The 23,110-nt window shown below is 39.2% G+C and overlaps 1 protein-coding gene across 23 annotated transcripts in view; it reads right to left on the bottom strand.

Moving 5' to 3' along the window:
- The window catches only part of Syne1 (spectrin repeat containing nuclear envelope protein 1), a 437,993-nt gene that overhangs the window by 39,758 nt on the left and 375,125 nt on the right, over positions 1-23,110 (bottom strand). For 20 of the 23 annotated variants that reach the window (XM_074072146.1, XM_074072138.1, XM_074072173.1 and 17 more), the window contains 4 exons: positions 19,985-20,110; positions 16,964-17,119; positions 8,453-8,611; positions 5,243-5,409 (listed from right to left, as the gene is read on the bottom strand). In XM_074072146.1, the coding sequence (XP_073928247.1) occupies positions 5,243-5,409; positions 8,453-8,611; positions 16,964-17,119; positions 19,985-20,110 (608 nt within the window). Of the gene's footprint in view, positions 1-1,494; positions 1,714-5,242; positions 5,410-8,452; positions 8,612-13,072; positions 13,645-16,963; positions 17,120-19,984; positions 20,111-23,110 lie in introns of those variants that run through there. The other 3 variants (XM_074072249.1, XM_074072252.1, XM_074072261.1) reach the window with 3 other exon arrangements.

Here is a 23,110-nt window from a genome sequence, read left to right as displayed (position 1 = left end):
GGATTCATAATCTTATATAATGTTGAATGAGTTCCAAGTCATTGTGGTTAGTGTGCCATAAGCCAAGGGCATCGTGACATGGAAATGCTTGTTCATATAGTCCATTAGGGACAAGTTCCTCTTTCAAACTAAGGTGTAAACTTAGTAAAGTCAATGGGGGTGAATGTTTAAGTGGTTCTTCTTTATCATTTTAAAAATAGTACATTTAACTACCAATAGCCAAATGTATTATGTGTGTGTGTTGGGGGAAGCAGATGTGAGTGGAGGAAAAATGGGTGGTAAAGCCCCCACATATCTGTCACAACTTACTGCATTTGGTATTTGCAGGGCCGGGGTCATTCTTTTACAGAAGAGATGCCTCATACTTTTTCCACTATTTCTTTAAATGACATTCTTGGCTAAGCTGTCACAATATTTTTATTTATTTATCATTGTCAAGAGTCTGATCAACATTCCTTTTGGTGGCATTTGGATTATAATTTAAAATAGATACTTGCACATGACATATGTGTGGGTGAGTTTAGCAAGTCTGATAAATCTGTTAAGTCCCCAGCTTATGGTTCTCCTTTCACAGATCAATATGTACTTTAGCACTTGACCTTGCTTGAGTGGAATTGTACTATTAAATCCAATTGTCCAGCATATTAACACTGTCAAATGAATATACATACACATGCATACATGTATTTATACATATATACTTATATACCATATATATTGCCACTTTCCTTTAAATAACCTAGTAACTCAAAATAAAACAAAACAAAATCCAAATTGTAATAAAACCTACAGCACCATTACTAAATCCTATCAATCTATAGGAATTTATTTGGAGAAGGATATGGTAAAAGAAAAACATTTTAAAAATTAAATTAAACATGCCTATTAAAATAGGCATTGATATTCTAAACAAAAATATCATGAACTAAATATATGCATAATGAAATAATTATTAACTTAAACATAAATTTATGCTTTTTAGCCATATATTATACAAGATTTATATTAGTGAAAGGCCAAAACTGACAAATAACAAAAGCTACTTTCTCTCACATAAAAAATCCTCTAGCCTCTTAAATATGATTTTTATTTATTAAAGGGAAAGCTTTTAGCTACAAAGCTGTGAACTGGCTAAGGCTGAGTTTCACTTTCATCAGGAGTCCATCTTTTAAATGGTAGATGAAGGTCTAATTGGGTCTTTTTCTGAATCTCTTTCCTATGAAGCCATACTCCTTGCATGATACACACAGTCCAGTGACAACTGGAATTCCAAGTCATAACAAAGTCCATTAACCTTTTCATCCAACTGCACATGTCCAGTAGAGGAACAAGAAAACAAATCAACTTTGGAGACCATGGCCTGCAATCTCCACACACCAATCACTTTCACTTAATGTTGGCAAAAGCAATTCCAGACCGAAGCTTCCAGCATCTATCTTACAAACCCCACGTAACATGAAAACTATGCACAATGGAAGAAACTCAAGGAGATGCCTGCCTGGTGACATCGCAGTCACAGTCTGGGAGATCTGCATCCACACAGCCGTCCTCTGCCATCCTCCGGGCACACACGTCCTCCACCACCACCATGAAGCTTCCACTTGCAAAAGTTAGGCTCTGCAGAGCAAAAGGCTAAATCTTGCGTGGGGATGAAAGTGTCCCCTTGTCTGTGTATAGAAGTTTGAAAATGTTCACTCTAGACAAATGGTCTCTGCCTGATAACATGACACTGAGCAGTGACAAGTGGTCATGTTTCTAAATAAAACCTACATTCATTAACATGTGCCAGGCTTGATCTCCGGAATGTAGGCCACAAGGGTAAGAAGGGGAAAAAGCTCAGTGTAATCTGCCAGGAGGAGGAGGCTACAGGTCTAAAGAAAGGATATCAAAAATAATGCCTGCTACAGACACTATGCTGTTCTGTTAGGACAGTCAACTTTTCCTTAGGGAGATTTGTTAAGATGGGAAGGCTATTTGAAAAAGAAAAAAAAAAAAAACTCACATGCAAGCCCACAAACAAAACCTCCACAAGTGCAGACAATCTAAGGAAACTGGAGCAACTTCTCTTTTTCAGCGGGTAAGTAAGGGTTTGGGGGACTCTTTGAGAAGGTAGGAGGGAAGAGATACGCTGTGTGAAAGTACTTGACCTTCAATTTCCAATAGCCTATTTGAGAGCGAAAAAGAATGAAGAAGTATTAGTCTTCCTTTGACATACCTGAAGCCCTTCCCTGTTTAAAAATAATGACAAAAGGCAAGAAATATACTGTGCTATTTTAAGATAATTTCTAAAATCTATTGATTTGGTGGGTGGGATTTCAGATAATGTTTTTCTTTTGTGAATTTCAAATGCTTGCACACTTTCTGCATGAAGCATTTAAGAATATCAACAATATCCAAAGCTACAGACCACATTATATTCTGTTTAATGAATCAGCATGGAAAAAGTTGGAAGAGGAGGAAGTTCTGTCCTGAATGGAACTGGATCATAGAACTGAGCTTTGCAGCTGACGACTCAGAGTTGAAGACAGGTGTGGGAGATGGTCATTCAGTCTGTTGACTAGTCAACAAGGAAACAGCAAATGCTATGGCCAAGGGTCTGGTGAGAAGCTGAACAGGAGCCAGTGAATCCAATGTGGCATTAAACTCCAAGGCAAATTAGTGACCAACATGGCATTTGGTCTAATTTTAAAGGAGGTATTAGAAATGGTACTGTGTGTGTGTGTGTGTACAAAAATCTCCTACAGGATTGTATCTGTGGATGACTAGACTATACAACTGGAAACATGAGCATATTAGTGACTATACTGAGAAGCACACATACCTTTTATATATATTTGATTCACGCTTATTAATGTGTCTTTTAGGAAAGTAAACTAAATAACATCTAGAAAATGCTCACCTGACAAGCCACACACCACAATGTTATAAATGAACCTGACTCTGAGAAAAAAGCCTCACCCTCCTGGGTAATGTCAGCTTATAGACTCTAAGCCAGCTGTTTAAAACTAAATTATATTAAACATCACCTGTGACAGCTGTAACATCTCTGTACCACTGAGACAATGAAACCTCGAAAGAAAACCTAACTAGTTCAGCTGAATTACATGGACTTGCAAGTCAACTCATATGTCAGAATTTGACAAAAAAAAAATCCCTGGGGATTGGACTTTGATCACATGATAAAGCGAGAGCACACAAGGGAGGGGTGAGAATAGATAAGACACCTAAAAAACTAGATAGCATTTGTTGCTCTCAACGCAGAGAAACTAAAGCAGATATTTTAAAGCAACTGAGGCTAATAGGAGAAGGGGAACAGGAACTAGAGAAAAGGTTAGATTAAAAAGAATTAACCTAGAAGGTAACACCCACGCACAGGAAATCAATGTGAGTCAATGCCCTGTATAGCTATCCTTATCTCAACTAGCAAAAACCCTTGTTCCTTCCTATTATTGCTTATACTCTCTCTACAACAAAATTAGAGGTAAGGGCAAAATAGTTTCTGCCCGGTAGCGAGGGGGTGGGGGGCAGAGGGAGGGGGGTGGGGTGGGTGGTAAGGGAGGGGGTGGGGGAAGGGGGGAGAAATGGCCCAAACATTGTATGCACATATGAATAAAATAAAAATTAAAACAAAAATCCCTGGGGTGTTTACCAAGTGGGAGGTCTCTCTGAGAAGGGAATTTACCGCACAAAAGACTTTGATTTCTGCTTTTGAAATAAGATTTTGTTACAATTTAGTGACAAAATCATAGCCTTGGGATTAAGACGTCATATGTCTAAATGGTTGAATTCCTGCCACGATGTTTCTACCTCTGTGTGTCAGCGCAGAGCCCGCTCTTCTACTGGGTTTCTTTGCATGAGTGCATTCCCACCATGAACTCGAGGAAAGGCCTTCTGTCATTACATCCCCAGAGGCTAAAAGTCACTGTCATGTTGTAAGGACTTTACAAAGAAAGAACTGGCAAATTAGATGTCATAGTCATTCAAGAACCTAACTTCTGTTCCACTACACTCTTTCTAACCCGGAAGAGGAAGTCACAAACTTGCTAGGCAGGAGATGGTTTTACTCTACAGAATGGGCTTTAGAGTTAGACAGCACAGGTGCTGCCACTCAACAAGTGTGTGGTCATGGGCAAAGCTAAGCCTCAGCCCACACATCTATAAAATGGGTATAATGTAGTGTTGCCACTATCATTAAGTGTCCCCACTATCATTTAAGAAAACGCACATGAAGCCTCCCATGTGGTCATTGCCACAGTGGTCAATAAATGTTAGATAGTACAGTGCAATTGCCAGACATTTCAAAAATTATAAACATGGATTCCAATCTCGTTCTGTATCACTAAAATAAACTATAATCTTAACTTCTTGAATTTGATGACTTCCTTATATAAAGAGTACAATACTGAATGCTTTCAAATACCAGCACACAGAGTAGCCCCAGTCTCAGCCCTAGGCACTGTTCTTGGTGCTTGTGATATACAGTGTGTAAAATGGAGAAAGGTACCTGACCTCATGGAACCTTTCCAGCATGAAGAAAAATGCACCTAAAGTAAAACATCTAATTAGTCCATTCCTTTTTTCATATCAAATAACTTAGTGTATTATTCAATCATATCAAAATTTATATCACTGGTAAAGGTCCTCATAAGCTTTTCTCTTTGACTTCTTTACCTTTTAATCACACTACCCTACTACAACAGAAACCGAATGGAATCCTCTCTGGTAGGAGGCACGTGCTTGTAGTTAACATTAAAAACAAGTACAAAATTACAATAATGAAGCAGCTTATTTTTCCAGCTAAGCAGGGTGGCAATAATCAGATTTATTCTTATACCCTGATAACTAAAAATGTAAGAATGTGATAACTTTTCTTTTTCTTTTTTGCTACTACAGACAAAAACTCCCTCCACAACACTGGTCAGTAGTTTCTCTTCCTTCTCATAGGTGGTTAAACACCCACAAAGCTCTAAGTAAAGAATTTTCTCTTGGGAACAGATGTTGCTAGGATATGACTCTCCCTCTCAGCTACATGCAAACAACACTAGATTTATGAAATAGGAAGAAGAATCGTCCAGTTAATGAAAGTGCCGTTTATGAGAACAGCATGAACATTTTGCCAAATGGAGGGGTAATACAGGAAGAGAGCGAGCATTTTATTGGGTTGCCATTGGCTGCTCGGGAAAGGGACTAAAAAGGTTTTAACATTCTGCGTGCATGTGTTCTACTGAATTGGTCCTTTTACCTGGCTGCAATGAGGTCCAGGAGATGCTGCCACCGGTCATTGACCTTTCCAAGCTTGTACTCAATCTCAGATGCTTTGCTTTCATGGCTGGCTTTAGCAAGTCGTTCTCCCATTTGCTGGAGCTGTATTTTGTTCTCTTGGGCAACAGCAATTTCCTCTTGATAATCCTGCATAATAAATAGCAATCACAGAGGTCAGAAATCATATTCTTAATGCATTCACCTGGTTCCTCCAGAAACATGATGATTACCGTTCTCTACTGCTTGGAAATAGTTTAGGTGGGAGGAATGCTGTGTGACCATCAGTCCATGTGCACAAGAATTAGTAGTACCTATTTTCAGTATGTATGCAGAGTCTAATTAAGTTTTTAGACAGGTGTTCTTAAAGGAATTGAGCTTTGTATTGACTTAAAATGGGCATTAAAAAAACAACAAAACTTGTGGCTCAGCGCTACAGTGTTTGACTAGCATTTTTCAGGATCTGAGTTTGATCCCCAGAACGACAAAAGCAAAACAATACAAGTATTTACATAGATAGAATAGACAAATTCGAAGGATTTAACACTGGGCAATTATACCTTATTGCTCTAATCACTAACCTGATGTTACCTTGTAAAACACGTGCACACACACGTCTATGTAATTAAAATATGTATTTATATATGCAAATGTGTGGATGTATGTACATGTCAATCGTGTTATCTGTGCAGAATAATTTGAGTTCCTTTATTTTAAAGAGAGAACTCTATGCAACACCAATAGCTGCAACATGTAAGTCAGTATCAAATTAACTCTTAAGAATATAATTTTAGCACGTCAGTTGGATTCCAGCCTTCATGATTTACCCAGCTTCTATGCTACCTCACTTGAGACTGTTTTGGTGAAAGAGAACAGAAGAGAGACAGGTGCTAAATAAAAGGACCAGCTTCCTCACCACTACCTCCATCCCCAGACTCTCTTACTCTTAGGCCAGAATAAGTGGCAGCATACATCTTTAGTGTCAGCCTTTCCTTTTCTGGTTGAAAGTCTTGTTATGCAACAAATACCACCTCAGCACAAAAATCAAGTGAGATGGGCTTTATACAAGCATGGGTATTTTTAACCTCCTTGTGGTAGTGTCATAACCTGGTTAGACTCCAAGTCATTTGCCTAGGTAAAAAGGGCCTCAAAGGAATGGGAGATGAATGAAACTTCATTCCATCCCAGTGCTGGGCGCTGGCCATCTGCCCAATACTGCTGTCTTCCCGCCTTTTTGTGTTATTTTAACAGAATGGGAGTCAAAGACCAAAACATCAGGCGTATTTATTAATAGTTTCTTAATATTTCATCACAAATTTGAGGCTATTTTATGAGGAATGTTTATTTCACAGGAATTATTCCAAGCCTCAAAAAGCACTTATAGTAAACCAATCCTCTTGGATTAACCATTTGCGTCCATGCCAAGAAACACAGATATTATTGGCTTCCATTTATTTTTTGCTATGTTGTCAAAATTACTGAGCTCTTTCTTAGCAATTTTTTCCCTTTACAAAAGGGACATCATAAAGAGGCAAGCTCATAAGGCCTTTCGTTAGTCTCATGATTTTTGTTGTTGTTGTTTTTGGCAGTTTTGGGAGCTGAACTAATAGCCTTGCACTTGCTAGATAGGCACTCCACTGCCAGTCCTCTTTTCCCGGGTTATTTTTGAGATAGGGTCTTGCTTTATGCATGGGCCAGCCTAGACTGTGATTCTCACAGCTGGGATAGCAGGCTCATGCCACCCAGTCCAATTATGGTTGAGATGGGGTCTTGCAAAGTTTTTGCTGGGCTAGCCTTGAACCACAATTCCCCTGATCTCTACTTCCCAAGTAGCTAGGATTACAGGCTTGAGCCACTAAGCTGGGCCTTATGACTTACTTTATATACAAACTAGGACAGTTAGTATTTCAATGAGGATTTCTAACATTGTACCAAATAATTATCTCTGTGTACAGCTAAAGTTCTTCTGAGTTCTGGGTTATATTTTGTTTAACAGTTTTATTTCTGTGCTCCATAATATGCATTCTGAATTTCATAATGAAACAACAATAATGATATAGACATATTTAAGCACGACTTCCTCTTTAGAAAATTCTATTACAACAACACCCAGGGCATAACTCATGTCTAGGACAGCATTCTTTGATATCTAGAAACTAGCAAAGTGCCACTGTCAGCAGATGCTAATATGAAATTCCTGTGTATCATCTCAGCCCAGACATTAGAATGTTTTGATATCAAATAATCAAATGCTTACTCAGAGAAAAGAAACCTATAAAGTAACCAGTGTTACATTCTTGGAGTTTTTCTTTTCTTTCTGTGTGTGCATGGATAAGGATAAGTTTTCCTGATAACCATTCATATTTCTTTTCAGAATGAATGAAACCATAGTTCTCCATTCAGTGAATTTACACTGAGGGATTGTGAAAAGTCAGGCAGTGCTCTGGGTACAGGGAACCAACAACGAACAAGACAGACAAGGTCCACTTCCAGTGAGCCTTATAGCTCAGTGGGGCTTTCATTCCAGAAGACAAAGAGCAAGAAAATATGATAAACACATTAGATATCAAATGGTGGGTGATGTGTGATAATGAGAAACAAACTCTGAAGTGATTATTTGTTCTAAAACAATGTGGAAATAATATGGAAATCATCAAAAACATTTGAAAGTGCTAGTCAATGTGATCAACCCTATAGAAACATGAAAAATGTCCTGGAGCCAAATGAATACACAAATGATTTAATAATATATATCTAATTTGAAAATACCAGGGAGCCCAACTTCCCAAGAATGAAGAGTTCTTCATTCCTATTGGTGGTCCATAGATCATGTTTTATAGGGAAATTTTCAGTTTCATTTACCCTAAGATTTTTTTCCTTTTAGTTCCTGTCTAGTGATTTCTAGCTCTTAAAAATAAACAAAACTAGAGAAAAATGATGCCCATAAATGACTCCTAGCATAAAATCAGGTAGCATAAAATCTATTTCCCCACAAACTGAACATCTCTATATTTTGCGTGTAAAGTAGGCCTTTCCATGCAAGTCTATTTTGCATTGGAAAGTTAAAAATTTTTAAATATAGTGCTCCTGAGAAGAAAAGGCATTGTGAGTTAGGCCACCTTCTGCACTGGTCTAAGGTAAGCCTGGGCATGGGGAAGAATGGAAGGAAGCATGGCGGCAGTGTGACCTCTACCTTCTTCAGCTTCTCTATCATGTCCTCAATGAGAATATCTCCATTCTGAGAAACTTTGCTTTCCATTTGAGTCAGCCACTCGCACAGCTCCTTGTTCTTCTCACTGAACACCGCCCATTCGTTCAGTCGCTCACTTACTTGCTGCTGTCTTAAGGAGACCTGGGAAGTTTAAAAAGGGAGAATACACAAAAGGATAATGAGAGAGAACCTCACAATAAACAACGTTGAGTGCACCAATGTGGGCAACAGCTGTGTGTCCCTTTAGGCCACTGTTTCCTGAAATACAGGATTTGTCCTCACAAGTGGGAGACAATGAACCCTGTGACTTTTTTTTTCTGAAGACTCACATGTACATCAGCTTATTAAAAATTCCAATTAATCCAACTCCATAAAATAATCGGTCAGCTTAGATCAGATACATGACCAGGCAATATACTAATACTAAAACAGAAGAAATTAAAAAGAATAGGGAAGAAAGGAAGGAAAAGAAAAGAAGAAAAAATAAGGAGGAAAGGAAGGATCAACTGAGCCTCAGATGCCTTAGAGAATGGAGCCAAGGGGAATGTGGAAGTAACTTTAAGTGAAGACATGATTCCTGTGGTCAAGCTCTAGCCTGATAATTTCACTTTGGGCAAGATCCTTTATTTCTATACTCTTATCATTTTTTATTTATGTGTACTTCTTTTTCTTCTTTTAGCATAACATCTTTAGTGAGCTATAAGTCACACAACATATAAATCATCTTAAAGTATACAATTTAGTGTTTTTTAAATATATCTACAGTTGTGAAAATGTCACCACAATCAATTTTATAACATTTTCACTCTGTAGCTATCAGCAGTTACTCTCCTTTTCCTCCCACACCCCTCCCAGCTCTACCCTACTTTGCCTCTTTATGGATTTGTCTTTCTTCATGTTCCATATAAATTATGTGGACTCATCCAGCAGTTGTGAATATTTTCCTTCACTTAGCATATTTTAAGGCCCATCTCGTGTCATGTACCAATAGTTCATTCCTTTCCCCCCTTTTTTATTGTTGTGTTGGGTGGGGGTACATTGTGGCATTTACAAAGTTCTTACAATATATCATATTTGAATTCTCCCCCTCCATTATTCTCCTATATTCCTTTACTGCCCATTCCTGGAGTAGTTTCAATAGATATGATTTTTCCATTTACATACATGTGTACACAGTATTTGTACTATATTCACCCTCCTTCATTCTTACTCCACATCCTCCCCTTCTCACTGGTACTAACCCCCAGTCAGGACCTGTTCTGCCCTCCTGATCTCTGATTTTGTAAAGGAAAGTCAAATGACATTTTTGTTTGTTTAAGATAGTTATATGGTGTTTTTCCTTGTGATATATCCATGTATATATGTATTATAACCCAAATTGATTCATCTCCTCTATTTATCTTCTTTCTACCTTGGTCTTCTTCTTATGGTGATTTCAGTTCCTTTTAATTGCTAAATATATTCCACTATATGGATATTATAAATTTTACTCAGCTATTTATCTGTTCATGAACATTCCAGGTGATTCCACTTTTTATCTACTGTTATGCACAGTCATGCACAAGTGTTCATGTAGACATGTTTTCATTTCTTTTCAGCATATGCTTAAGAGCATAATTTCTGGGTCATATAGAAGCACCACAGATATTTTTCTGAAGTGGGTGCACATTTTATGTTCCCACCGACAGCATGGGCTCAATTTTTCTACAGTCTCATCAACTCATCAATGTTGATGAGTCTGATTATAGTCATGTTAGTAGGTGCAATGTGCCTCCTCGCTGTGATTTTGAGTTGCACTTGCCTAACAGCTAAGGATGTCGACAATCTCTCACTTATTTCTCGGCCATTTGTACATCTTCCTTGGAATGGGAAATTCATTTGCCCATTTCTAATTGAGATGTTTCTTTATTGTGGAGTTTGAAGAGTTTCTTAAACACCATAGATACTGTGGGCTTATTTTCTTATTTCTGGAAAGATGCTTTCTAGAATTCTAAAATTCTATGACTTTATAATTCTCTTATTTTTTGCAGGATTGGTTATGTTACTAAGTACTGTTTCTAGTTGAGCTGAAGTACACATTAGGAAAACAGAGTAAGATCTGAGTGGTGAGAGGAAGGCTCAGAGAGGGTCTTCCACACAGACATGTTGACAGTGCTGGTCATTCTATTAGTGATCCACTGGAATCAAATGTCTTTTTTCCTCCCAACATTTTATCATAAAAAATTTCAAATAAAAGTTGGAAGAACTATGTGCTAGGCAAGCACAATATATGTCTTATGCCTATAATTGTTAAAACTCTGCCACATTTTACTTTAGTATGTATATTCCTTTATCAAGAATACATTCACTTTTTGTGCAATTTAAATGGATCTCATTTTTAAGATGAAAATGAAAATATTTCCAAATTTCCATATGCTTCCTGGTTACCAGTTCTGCCTAGGACTGGCTCTGCTAATTATTAGGCAGATAATATTTAAGATCCCACACAACCCCAAATGTCTGTGATTCTACATCTGAGAAGAGTTGGGAATTAGGCCATGAGCCCAGGATACCTTCCCCAGGGCATGTGAGCTACCCAGATAGCGAACCCCATAACCTACCATAGTTTTTAAAATTTTGCCATTAGACATTCACTTTTTTGAGTTAATTTTGATCTTTTAAAATAAATATTTCTCTGGATTGTGTGTCACTGATAAATCCATTAAGTTTTTTTGTTTTTACCATTAATAAATCCATCTTATCATTTAGTTTTGAGGTATAATAATGCAGAATAGACAAAGAACAGTAGACTCACTTGGGGTGAAGTCTGATAGGAATAGAAAAAGCTAAGAAAATATAGCCTCAAAAAGTTTTCTAGAAGCTGGATACTGGTGTCTCACACTCGTAATCCTAGCTACTTGAGGGGCTGAGATCAGGAGGGTCGTAGTTCGAGGCCAGCTTGGCAAATAGTTGGAGAGACCTCATCTCCAAAATAACCGTAGCAAAACAGACTGGAGGCGTGGCTCAAGCAGTAGAGCAATTGCTTTGCAAGTCCCGAATTCAAACCCCAGTCCCACCAAAAATGAAGAGAAAGTTTTGTAGACAAATTTCCCCTTCTCTAAGCTCTACTCAGGATGGTGCTGAGGTGTAATTGTTTAGTACCCTTTCTTTCCCAACTCTGAGAGCAGAGCGACTCTTAGCTGCAGAAATGCTAATAGTGTGAATTCTTGGTGGATGTTTTTCCTTTCATTCACACAGCTTTGGAGACAGGGGACTGGCTGTAGTTAAAATTCTGGTTGAATTGATGTTGTGAGCTGAAACTGTACTTTCATAATTGGTAGGTGCAAGAAAAGGTTTGAAGCCCCTGCCTTAGACTTAGGATGGATTTGTCTTGCTCTTAGTAACTTCCTCCAAATGCTGGCCATGCTCCAAGAATGAATCTCATGGTCCTTACCAACATCTGCAGGGAGGGTTACTGCACAATGGAAATACACTATTACTTGGAGAGATAGGTACTATTATCTCCATTCCAGAGACAAGGAGAGCGACAACTGACCAAACTTGAGGTATCTGCTTATGGTCAGTATGAGACAAGGCCAACAAAGCTGGAGCCTTTGATACAGGTTGCAGCATTGTGACTCCATGTCCAGAGGCAACTGATGTTCAAAAACCAGTTTCTATTGCTCAGCGATAGGACCAGGACAAGGTGAGTCATTTTTACCAAGCCTTACTCTCTTAAGTTGCAAATTAATCTTAAATTTCCCCCAAACTCTTCACTCAAGTGTTTACTGTGTATAGAAATAAGTATCTTCTGTGTGCCAAGCACACACACACACACACACACACACACACACACCAGAATACAGTAGGCAGATGTATGACACAAACTAAAAAATAAGCTAAGAGAGGGACAGAAGGGTGGCATAGCTGACTGTCACTATGCTGCTACTATTCATGGCTAATACTTTATACATGACGCCCAGGGCATCACCTGAGTTTTTAATTGCTTTTTTTCTCCTTGGCTCTCAAGTATTCAAAATCTCCAGGAAACACCCTGAATATGTATCCTTAGTGTTTATCACACCACGAAAGTGCTGCTATCATTTGCTTGCTGTGGAACCATAACTGGCTTGAAGAAACAGACAGGCTACAAGCACTGGGTAGAAATCAGAACCAAAGCTTTTCAAAAGATGGAAATTCATAAGGATAGATGGTTTTTTAAAATTTATATATCTAATACTTCTGATGTATATCAGTGAACATTACCATCCTTTTCTTTGGGTTCAGTGGAAATCCTTAATTTATCAGCTCAATACATATTTACATTTTCTAACAGAACAATCATGCTGCATTGCCTCCAGAGTTAGACAGCTGAACAGGAAGTACATCCTTTACCACTGCAAATATTTTTACCATGACATTTTGAAACAAAACAAAACAACAAGCATTCAGCCATGTTATATATTTATACTTCACCTGGAATTGCAAACAGTTCTACAAACCAAAAACAATAGTCAGATCAAGTACAACCCATGGTTGGACCTAGGCATAACAGACCTTAGGAAGGCTTTTTGAAAGCAGGATTCTTTCATGGATTTATTCTGCTCTGCCACGTTTACTTACAGCCCATCTTCCCCACTCTTGTCTGCAGTCCCAGCTCACTTCTGACTTCTCACCAACTGCTTCGGAAGGAACAGAATAAGCTATTTGCTGCTTAGCAGTGATAACGCCATGTTCGACTGAAGTTTTTGACTTTTATGATGAGACACAGGCACAGGCTCATTTCCTGCTGTGGTTTTCATACTTGACAGAAGCTCACCGGAAACGACTAACTAGAGAACTAGTAACTTATCTATGTTCCTTCTTGAGCATTATGACTGAACCTGGAGCTAAACTCACGTGTTCAAATAATTTAATGTAGAATGAAGTAATATGGGGTAAGTTGCATTAGCTTCACACTTTAAGACACTGATAGAGAAGTTTCAAGAAATACTGTCTATTGCTGTGCCTTCTCTTCACAGCTGCGTCTCCTTCCAGGTGCAAAGTATTAATCTCTTCACGGCTTACTATGCGATCAGCAGCAACTTCTGAAATGCATTTTCAAACAGACTGGTACCGAGATATATCTTAGTGGGCATTTTATAACATATGGATGTTCAACTTAAAATGAGTAATAATACTACTTTCTGTGGAATTGTTACACAACTTTTCCTGAATCAGAAAGTACTGCATAGCCACGATCCTCTTAACCTACAAGATATTAAAAATCTTGCCACTATTTTATCCCCAGAGGAACATAAGTATGAAGACATAAAACCACTGCCTTGCTTTCATTATTAGCAGGGCATAAGGAACACTTAGCTTTTCTGGGCACTGGGGACACAAAGAAATGCTCTTTGCATCTGAGAGGCTCATGCTTTTGGAATAAGGCTGTGAACATTTGTTAAAATTGGTAGAGTGTGTGAGGGAAGGTTCTTGTGGAAGGGAAAGGGTGATTGGAGGAGATTAAGGTGAGGGTATATGGTTGATGGACTTCATATACTTATATGAAACAGAACTAGGAAACCTCTTGCAATGCTTTAAGTGGGACAGGGAGGGGGTTGACCGGCAGAGATGGTGGGGGTGATTCTAACCAGTGCACAATATAAGCCTATTTGGAATTGTCACAATGAATCTCCCCTGTACAATGAATATATCCTAATAAACATTTTTTTAAAAAGATCATGAACATTAAAAAAAACCCAAAAGAATATACCACATGACAGCATAGACCAGAAGATAAGTGGCAGTTCATAGAACAAAGAAAATTCTGAGGGTGGAGCATTTCAAAAGCAAAGAATGTCACAGGGGTTGTGGGATGTGAAAGAAAACAGGTTAGAAAATCAGACTGGAAGACACAGTCAGCCTAGTCCCCAGGAGTACACAAGAGAGGTCTTGAGTTGGATTTGCTTCAGGTTTTCCCTGAAGCCAAGTTCTAACTCTGAAGTGTTATTTCTCTGTAGCCTTTGCAGGCATCAATTAGCTATAGAAATATGGCCAGGTCTAATTTATTTCATCTAATATGCTAAAAATATTAAGACAGAAAGTAGTGCTAGACTTGTCTCAAAAATAAAAGAACTAGATAAGTAGGCTCCCAAAGGTGAGTGAATGACACTGTGATAATTTCCCATTCTTTGCACCCTAAATACTTCCCTTTTTCTGATATATCATGACAAGGTCTCAATGTTATAAAATGATTGGCAATTGACTGTATGATAACGTATTTCTTTCAGGCTGAAGAATTCAGAAGAGACTAACATGAACACCTCCCTGCAGGCTTCTCATTTATTCACTAAGAACATGGAGCTCTGTGGGAAGCAGCTCCATTTATGTTGAACTTACATGATCCACAGGCTCATGCAAGTCATCTCTTCTGTGTCCTCCTCCCTTTTCTTCTATGCTGTTAGGGTTTGAACTCAGAGCCCTGCACTTTATGCAGACACTCTACCACTTGACCCACACCTCCAGTCCTTTTTGCTTTATTTTTTCAGATAAGGTCTCCTTTTTTTGCTTGGGGCCAGCCTTAGATTGCCATCCTCCTACCTACAGCTTTCCACATAGCAGGAATGAAAAGCGTGTACTTCCATGCCTGATGTTGGCTAAGATAGGGTCTCACTAACTTTGCTTGGCTGGCCTCATACCACAATCCTCCTAATCTCCATCTCCTGAGCGGTCAGAATTACAGGCATGAACCACCAGGTCCAGCTTCTGTGTCCCTCTTTTGGAAGTATATATTCGTAGGAAACTGTTCAAACATCTACCCAGGAGGCCATAGAGTCTCCCATTGGTCTGTGACAAAAGTCTGGGTTTTCTTTGGAATATTGGAGAGAAGTATTCCTAGGAACACATTTCTTATTGATATCAAATAAAACATAAAACTGAGCCTCTTAAACTCTCCTCAGTGGTTCCAGCAGCATAAGGCTAAGCATCCCTTAAAGTCAGAGAAAGTGGGGAGTGTGGGAGAGAAAATAACACCAGTGCAGTGCAGTGCAGTGGACACAAGCACAAAGAGGCATGAGGCTGCCTGGGCCCTAGGAGATCCCTTTTCAGCCCCTTCCTGCTCTTCCTCCCAACATCCACATCTCCTAGCCAGACCCTCTGCTCCCTGTCCATTACTCAAGCTGCAACTTTATCAGTATATTCACTTGTTCCCTGTACCCCAATTGAGGTCCTCCACCCCATCTCAGAGCTCAGCTCAAGATTTACCAATGGCAAGAAGCCGGTCCTTTATTCTCTCCAGTCCTCACTGCCTTAGCTCTCTGGCCTCTTTATATATTCTTATGTGTTGCTCTTACCTATGATATATGCGCTTCCTGATTAGATGGGTCCTTCTAGACTGATTCTAGTCTCAGCTCAAAAGTCATCTTGATGGTAGGAACATCCCTTACAGCTGAATGGTAAATGAAATGACCTATTTACCAAGCCAAAGTGTATCATAGCCTATAATGTTCCAGACTGGTACTTAGGATGCAGAGGTGACAAGACAGACATGGCCCTGCCTCCCAGGGAGAAAGCCTACAAGGTCCTTAGGCAGTCAGCAGTTCTTTGCTTGGGAGCCTTTATCTGGGAATCTCTTTTTGCCTAGCATGTCTTCTCACTGCCATCCAACTCATTGTTCCCATTCATATCCAGCCCAGAGCCCAACTTGGAATCTCTTTAAGTACTGTGCACACAGAAAGGTACTTAATAAATGAATAAGGTGTGACCAACAATTCTGTATACCCATGAATTACTAAGAAACAACTAAGGTAAATCACAAATGACAAGAAATGTGCAGCTCCAGAGTATTAGGTGAAACTGCAAATAAAACAATGTATTTTCCCCCATTTTTTTTGTAGCAATACTTTAGTACTGGGGTTTGTATCCAGAGCCTTGTGCTTACTAGGTAGACACTTTTCCACTTTAGCCATGTCCTCAGCTCTTTTCAGCTTTAGTTATTTTTTGGATAGGGTCTCATGGCCAGCCTGGACTGTGATCCCCCTACCTCTGCCTCCCAGATATCTGGGTTATAGGCATTCATCACCATGCTTGGCTTGTTGCTGAGATGGGATCTTGTTAACTTTTTGCTTGGTTGGTCTCAAACTGCAGTCCTCCCACTCTCCACTTCCTGAGTAGCTGGAATTGTAGGTAAGAACCACATCAGGCGATTCCCCCACCATGCTGAAAGGATAGAAGATATCACCAACACTACCCAGCTAAAAATCACATCAGGAAGCCTTGACATGGTGCTTCCTCCTAAAATAAATTATGCCAGCCAGTGAGAGAGGAAGGAAGAGAATCTAGCACAGATGCATAAAAAATTGTTGGCATATAGTTGTGTTTAGCTAAAATATTACAGCAGTAAGCACAGGGCTCTTCCTCTGTCCACATTATGAGTGACAGGGAGGGCTCAGCAGGCATCGAGCCATTAACGTGGCGGATCACCTCCCGGTTTTCCATTGCGGTGAGCTGCTCCCACACTTGGGCTCGTTTTACCTGGTGGCACAATTCCTCCCACTGCCTCTGCAGAAGCTCGATGCGTTCGTTAAGGATGGAGACGTCCTCGACACCGATAAAGGCAGCAAGAGTATCCCTCAGCAGCGTCAGCTCGGTCAGGTCATCCGTCCAGCTCCCCACTGCATTTTCTAATTCCTGGATTAAAACAAAACCTTGAGTAGCTACAGGCTCTGCCCCCATTGATTCAGGTCCTCCCATCCTGCTCCACCTGAACATGTAACTGGGGATCTGCTTTATTTACATCCTACATAATTTAATAAATTACCAAGTTCATCTGATCCAATACCAGAGTGGCTTGCAGGGTTTTCCTACCATGTATTTACCATCTCACTGATCTTTTTGGATGGCTTTTCCTAAATTGAATTTTCATCATGCGTTGATCTTCTTTCCAGTGATTTCAGAAACCCCTAACTCATCCTTTCCTTTTGTCCTGAGTGTCCTGTCATATTAATGAAATAGTTTAAACAATCTCCCAAATGCAACATTCCTTTTCAATCACCATGAGTTGCCAAGTTCTGTGATATATACTTCTAAAGTAGTAGCAAAGTTTTGCTATTGATGCTACTAAATTTAAAATAATTCACTGAGTATGTATTCTGTAGGATCAGAGAGTGATTTCAATTGCTGGTTATGTACCTGTGCGGATGCAGAATGATTTATGGTAATAAACCTTGCAACAATATTTGAATAAGTTGACATTAGTTTTTGCAATGCTTTGATGGATGGCCAGTTTTGCAATTTGCGTAACTCTTGTTCCCTGCCAGCTAATTTAGTGTATGAATAGAGAATTTCATATGGTTGTTTCCTCTCTTTTTGTCTCTTCACACACAAGAGACAAGTTTCCAAAGGGAAAAGTAATTAATGGTACTGTCTGTGGCTAACTTTGCAGGCAATTTAGGCAAACAGGGTTTTAGCCTGAATTTTTGAGGTAACTGCTTTGTTTTGCTGCTAAGGGTAGCTTAGGGAAGAGTAGCAGATAGTTAAACCAAAATACAACCTTTCAATCTACAAACTCAAAAAGCAGGATATTTTTCAAGTATTTTGGGAGATGAAGATGAGGTCCATGGTAACAGTAGCTGCCTGAAAGATCAAACTACGCAGGTAAATTAAATATGCAAAGTTCCTGTTTACATTTATACATATATTAAATCGCTATACCAATGTAAAGAGTTTGCTCTTTGCATTCCAATTTCTGGCCCTAACTCAAATATCGAATTTGGTTTCTGGATTAACAAGGAAGCAACAGTGATGGCGTGGTGGTTCACACCTGTGATCCCAGCACTTGGGGGCTGGTTGAGAAGCCCTGTGCTAGAGCACCTGCTTAGCAAGCATGAGACCCTGAGTTTAAACTCCAGTGCACCCAAGACAAAACAAAACACAGAGAGTCTTTCTCTAGCTTACAGCCCCCAAATCTCAAACCACACAGAGAACATCATGTATATGAAAATATTTCTGAGCTGGTAGAGTGTCCCAAGTGATAGAGTGCCTGACTAGCAAGCATGTGGCCCTAGGTTCAAATCCCAGTACTGCCAAGAAAATTGTATCCAGCAATTGGAGACTCAGGCTGGACAATTGTGAGTTTGAGGCCAGCCTAGGCTATGTAGTGCGACCTGTCTCATAAAAATTAAAACAAGGAAAAAACAAACAATAATACTACTGTCAGAAACCAACTACTTCAGGTTCTGTCCATTAGATGAGTTAATGTGGTAAAAATATAGCCTCCAAATTCAAACTACCCTGACATTTACTAACATTTAAGGTTTCTAAGCTGCAGAAGCCTCAGTTTTGTCATCTGTAAAAGGGAAGTAACAGAGCGACCTCCTGAGCTTGTGCTCATGACAACTGAAATAGCCCTGGCATAGTCACTGGCACATAGGAAGAGCCTAAAATGCCCATTCTTCCTTATCAGAAGCTTTCTTTAATATCCTTCTTATAAATTTGTGATCTCGGGCTTAAAATAAATCTCTTTAATGTTCATAACCTTCACATTCTTTTTTTCTTTTTGAGATGTGTCTTATTGTGTAGCCCAGGCTGTCCTCAAACTTGTGATCCTCCTGCCTCAGCCTCCCACATGCCAGACCACAGGTAGGCACACCATACCATGTTATCTACACATGCTTCTTAATATTACCTCAAGATAATAATTCCTTCGCTTTCTGTCTGTGATATAAAATATACCACTTTTTATCTTTCCAAACCGCCTTTTCTAAGTGTCAAAGAGTATTTTAATCAGAATTACCCTAGAGCAGTAGTGCACAAATGACTGGGGAATACAGGGAAATGTATAATTTGAAAGAAAAGCATTTATAAAGGAACTTTTGACTTGACTGGCATATTGCTTAGCAGAGAACTGCTGACTGGGCGTGCCACCTGGCCACACAGGTGTTCATGGAATAAATCCTACAGCCACTAAATCATGTGGGTCCTCATGACCTCATAATGCAGGGAGTGGTCTGTGTTAGCCACTGATTTGCTTCCAACCGTGATTTGAGGCAGTGATCCTAATCTTTAAGTACTTAGAGCTGAGTAATGGAAGGATTGGGTGACTCCTTCACGAACTGAGGTCAGCTCTTCTTCCTGCTTTCTTTGCAAAAGGATCTGGAGGGCAGGGCATGGTCCAAAGCCACTGTCTACAGATTTGCCAAACTGCCAGTTCTTGTTCTTCTTTCTGTAAACTATATTCTCCTGCTGGGATGACAGTCCCCATGTGGATACTTTGAAAGTGCTTTTATTGCTTTTGACTCAGCTTTTAAATATCCTTTATGTTGTTCTTTAAAATTCCATTTATTTCCTTGAGGTAATCCATAAACTGGTCTATAATTTCATCAACTACACTAAAACAGCAAAGTGAGTTTCAGCAGAATGCTGTCTGTCCTAATGGAGTCCCCAGGGTCTTGCATCCCTATGTAGACAGCCGTCAGAGTCTGACTGCATTCTGTGTTCACATACACTTTGCCAGCACAGGTAAGGGGCAGGGACAATCTCCATCCTGACAGTTACCTTGCACCGCATTTGCTCTGCATGGAGCTCATCGTGGTGATCTGGGAGAGGCTGGGAGAGCTTCTTTTTGAAAGTTCGAAGTTTCTCCAGAGAATCGGCTATTCCTTTCTCACATTTTTCCCAGTCCTGTGTGGGGGAGGAAGAAATTGCAATTTTTTGGGGGCAAGAAATTGGAAAAACCCCATTTTTTTTAACTGTGAGAGAAACAAATTTGCACTGATAAACAGTAAGAGGCTATATCCACACCCATTACTATGGTGTGTAGCAATACCACAGTCATCACAAGAGCTGAGTTCAAATTCAATCGTTTGGCTTCAATAAGCAGATAATGCTCTAGGTCTCAGTTTTCCCTATGAAAATGGAAATAATACAAACTCTCTCAAATGTTGGAGGATTACAGTAAGCAATGAGTATTAAGGCACTAAGTGCAATGCCCAGAGAACCATGGATATGCAAACATGCTGGCTGAAGCCAAGTCAAATGCAGCAGTTCAATCTCAGGTCTTTGCTTCTTTCCTAACCTCACCCGTAACTGTACCCAATGTCTCTAATCTTGCAAATGCACCATAAGGGATAAAAAAAAAAAGTCTCTTCTGGATGAAAATAAATATGAGGAAGAGAGGAAAGACAGAATATAAAAATAATATTACCCTGACTCTGACTCGACTCAACATATAAACAGTAAGAACCATGCAGGTTTGAGTCATTGCAGACATGGAAACACACAACTGCTATGGGTGTCCATCTTGTTAGTTCTGGAACATGTAGCGGTCCAGTGCAACACAGAAAAACCCATCCCCAAAGAAGAGGGAGGAGAAAGTTAATGCACAAGAAATGCATATCCAGTGTCAAGTGGTGGCAAGTGCTCTGGGAGAGATAGCAGGGTCCCCGATGGGGACAGAAGATGGTGGACAGAAGATGGTGGGTCACCACATTCTGATGGGAGAAAACATGCACTGTGTGGTTCTGCCAAAGGTCACACGGCAAACTGGTAACGATAGCTCCTTCTGGGAAAGACAGAAAAATTTGGGTGGTGCTATGAGGGAAATTTCAGTTTTTACTCTCTATACCTTAATTGTTACTTGAATTTTTATGACATGTGCATTTCTTTTGTAATTAACAAGTAAAAGGAAATTAACCCATATCTGGTGTCTAGTACTGTCAGAAATTAACTTCAAGTAAACAAGTTCCCTCTGTTCTATCCAATACTAACTATTTTGTCACACTGTCCATTCTTGGCCTCCAAATCCCCAATCATTCTCCCCAGTGGCCACCCCCCACATGATAAACTACTGATCTCCAAAGAAAGACAATGGGTATAACAGCTACAATTGCTGGGTAGCTAACATGCAAGTGGTTTCCTTTACACTGTTTGTCTCATCACCATCAGGCTTTTCTTGTCTGGATTCTTCCCATCTTTTCTCCCAACACATTATTTTTAATATAGCAACCCACAGGCACTATTGCCACAACTATCTTCTGTAAGAAGTGTTGACTGGAAGTGTCTTTTGTTTTCAAGATTCTTATTTCTCTTTAAATTTTCTTCACGGAGCTTCCTAGAGAGCACCATCCTATCTCCTCTTCCTAATCACCAAAAACTAACAAAAGTCCCCAAAACTGAAGGACAAAAACCTTTGTCTATAAAAAACAAATTTGTCCCAGTCCCCCCTTTTATAATTTCTCCATGTTCTAACTACACCTGGTTCATCATTGCTCAGCATTAATGTTGGTATTTTTATAGACAAAAGACCCTCTTACTGTTTAAATTTAATAACATTCTCAATTAATCAGAACACACCTTGAAAGCCATCAATACGTCAATAGCTGTGCATTGATCTAACACAGATAAGGTCAGCTGTTTTTTTATGATAAAATTAAGAGATGTTAGTGAAACAAGCAAAAACGTAAGATATGGAATTATAATGATGATTTTTGCCATATATATCAGAGTGTTGGTAAGAGCTAAAAATGGAGATGTAGGATAGCAGTGGTGAGAAGATACACCAAGACGAGGTTTCACAAACATTAAAGTTTGGATTCATAAATACTTCCTCAGGGCAAGGATACAAACTCTAACAAGAGAGAACAGGGATTCCCCTTTCTAAGGATGACTTGGGTTGTGATTTTATAACCAAGTCTTTTGCTGCATTAATTATAAGGAAATAACTTAATATCATGGTCTGCAAACATCTACCAAAGTGGATTTTTTTATACATGAACTGACAGACTGATGAGACAAGCAAATGCAATGACTCAAACTCAATGTCTGATGACGTCTTGGGAATACCTCCAAAAATCACATCACAAATAAAGTAAAATATATGAGTAACATGTTCTCTACAGAGTGATTTGCAATGTCTTAAATCCTTCCTGACAGCAAGAAGAAAAAAGCACCAGATATATTATATTACTGATGAATGTGCTGTGTGCAAACAATAGAGCTTTCTAGACAGATGTTCAGTGGTATTTTGATTGGTTGCTTTCTACCTGGAAGGTAATACATTATAAAATACAATTCATAGAATGAACCCAATGGGTGTGTATACTTTAAGCAATCAAAAATTCAAAATCTTCATTACCCTTATTATTATCTTTTATCCGAACAAGTGACAAAGCACATTTAATAAATAATCTCAAAGTACTGGTAATTATCAACATATATAAAACCTTAGCACCTATTGTATTCACTTTTTGAAAATGATAACATTAACAACGGTAATTACTATCATTTATTTATTGAGTGTTCAATGTGTGCCAAGAAGGTTACCATGTAATTTACTGTCATTATTTCATTAAATCCTAATGGTAGTTATATGAATGGAGGAGGTAGAATTAGAACCACTCTACAGATGAGAAAGCTGAGGCTTAGATGGGAAAATTGGTTCAGTTAATCAGGTTATTTGGTTTACTATGGTTCTAACTTGGGTTTACCTGAATTTAGAGCCAATGATTTAATGATGTAGTACTGGTGGAATGGAGAGTGAGACAGAGAAGCTCGTTGTGGGAGGTGAGACTAAATGCAGGCCACCACTCTACCACTGGGCTACATCTCCAGGTATGAATAAATCTAGACTTCCTTAAACTTACTGAGTGCTCAGTATGTAACTTATTTCCAACTGAGGGCTTC

This window comes from Castor canadensis, chromosome 1, assembly GCF_047511655.1.
Source record: "Castor canadensis chromosome 1, mCasCan1.hap1v2, whole genome shotgun sequence".
NCBI classification, from domain to species: domain Eukaryota; kingdom Metazoa; phylum Chordata; class Mammalia; order Rodentia; family Castoridae; genus Castor; species Castor canadensis.
The sequence above is the reverse complement of the archived record's forward strand: the minus strand, read 5'-3'. Positions and strand labels throughout refer to the sequence as shown.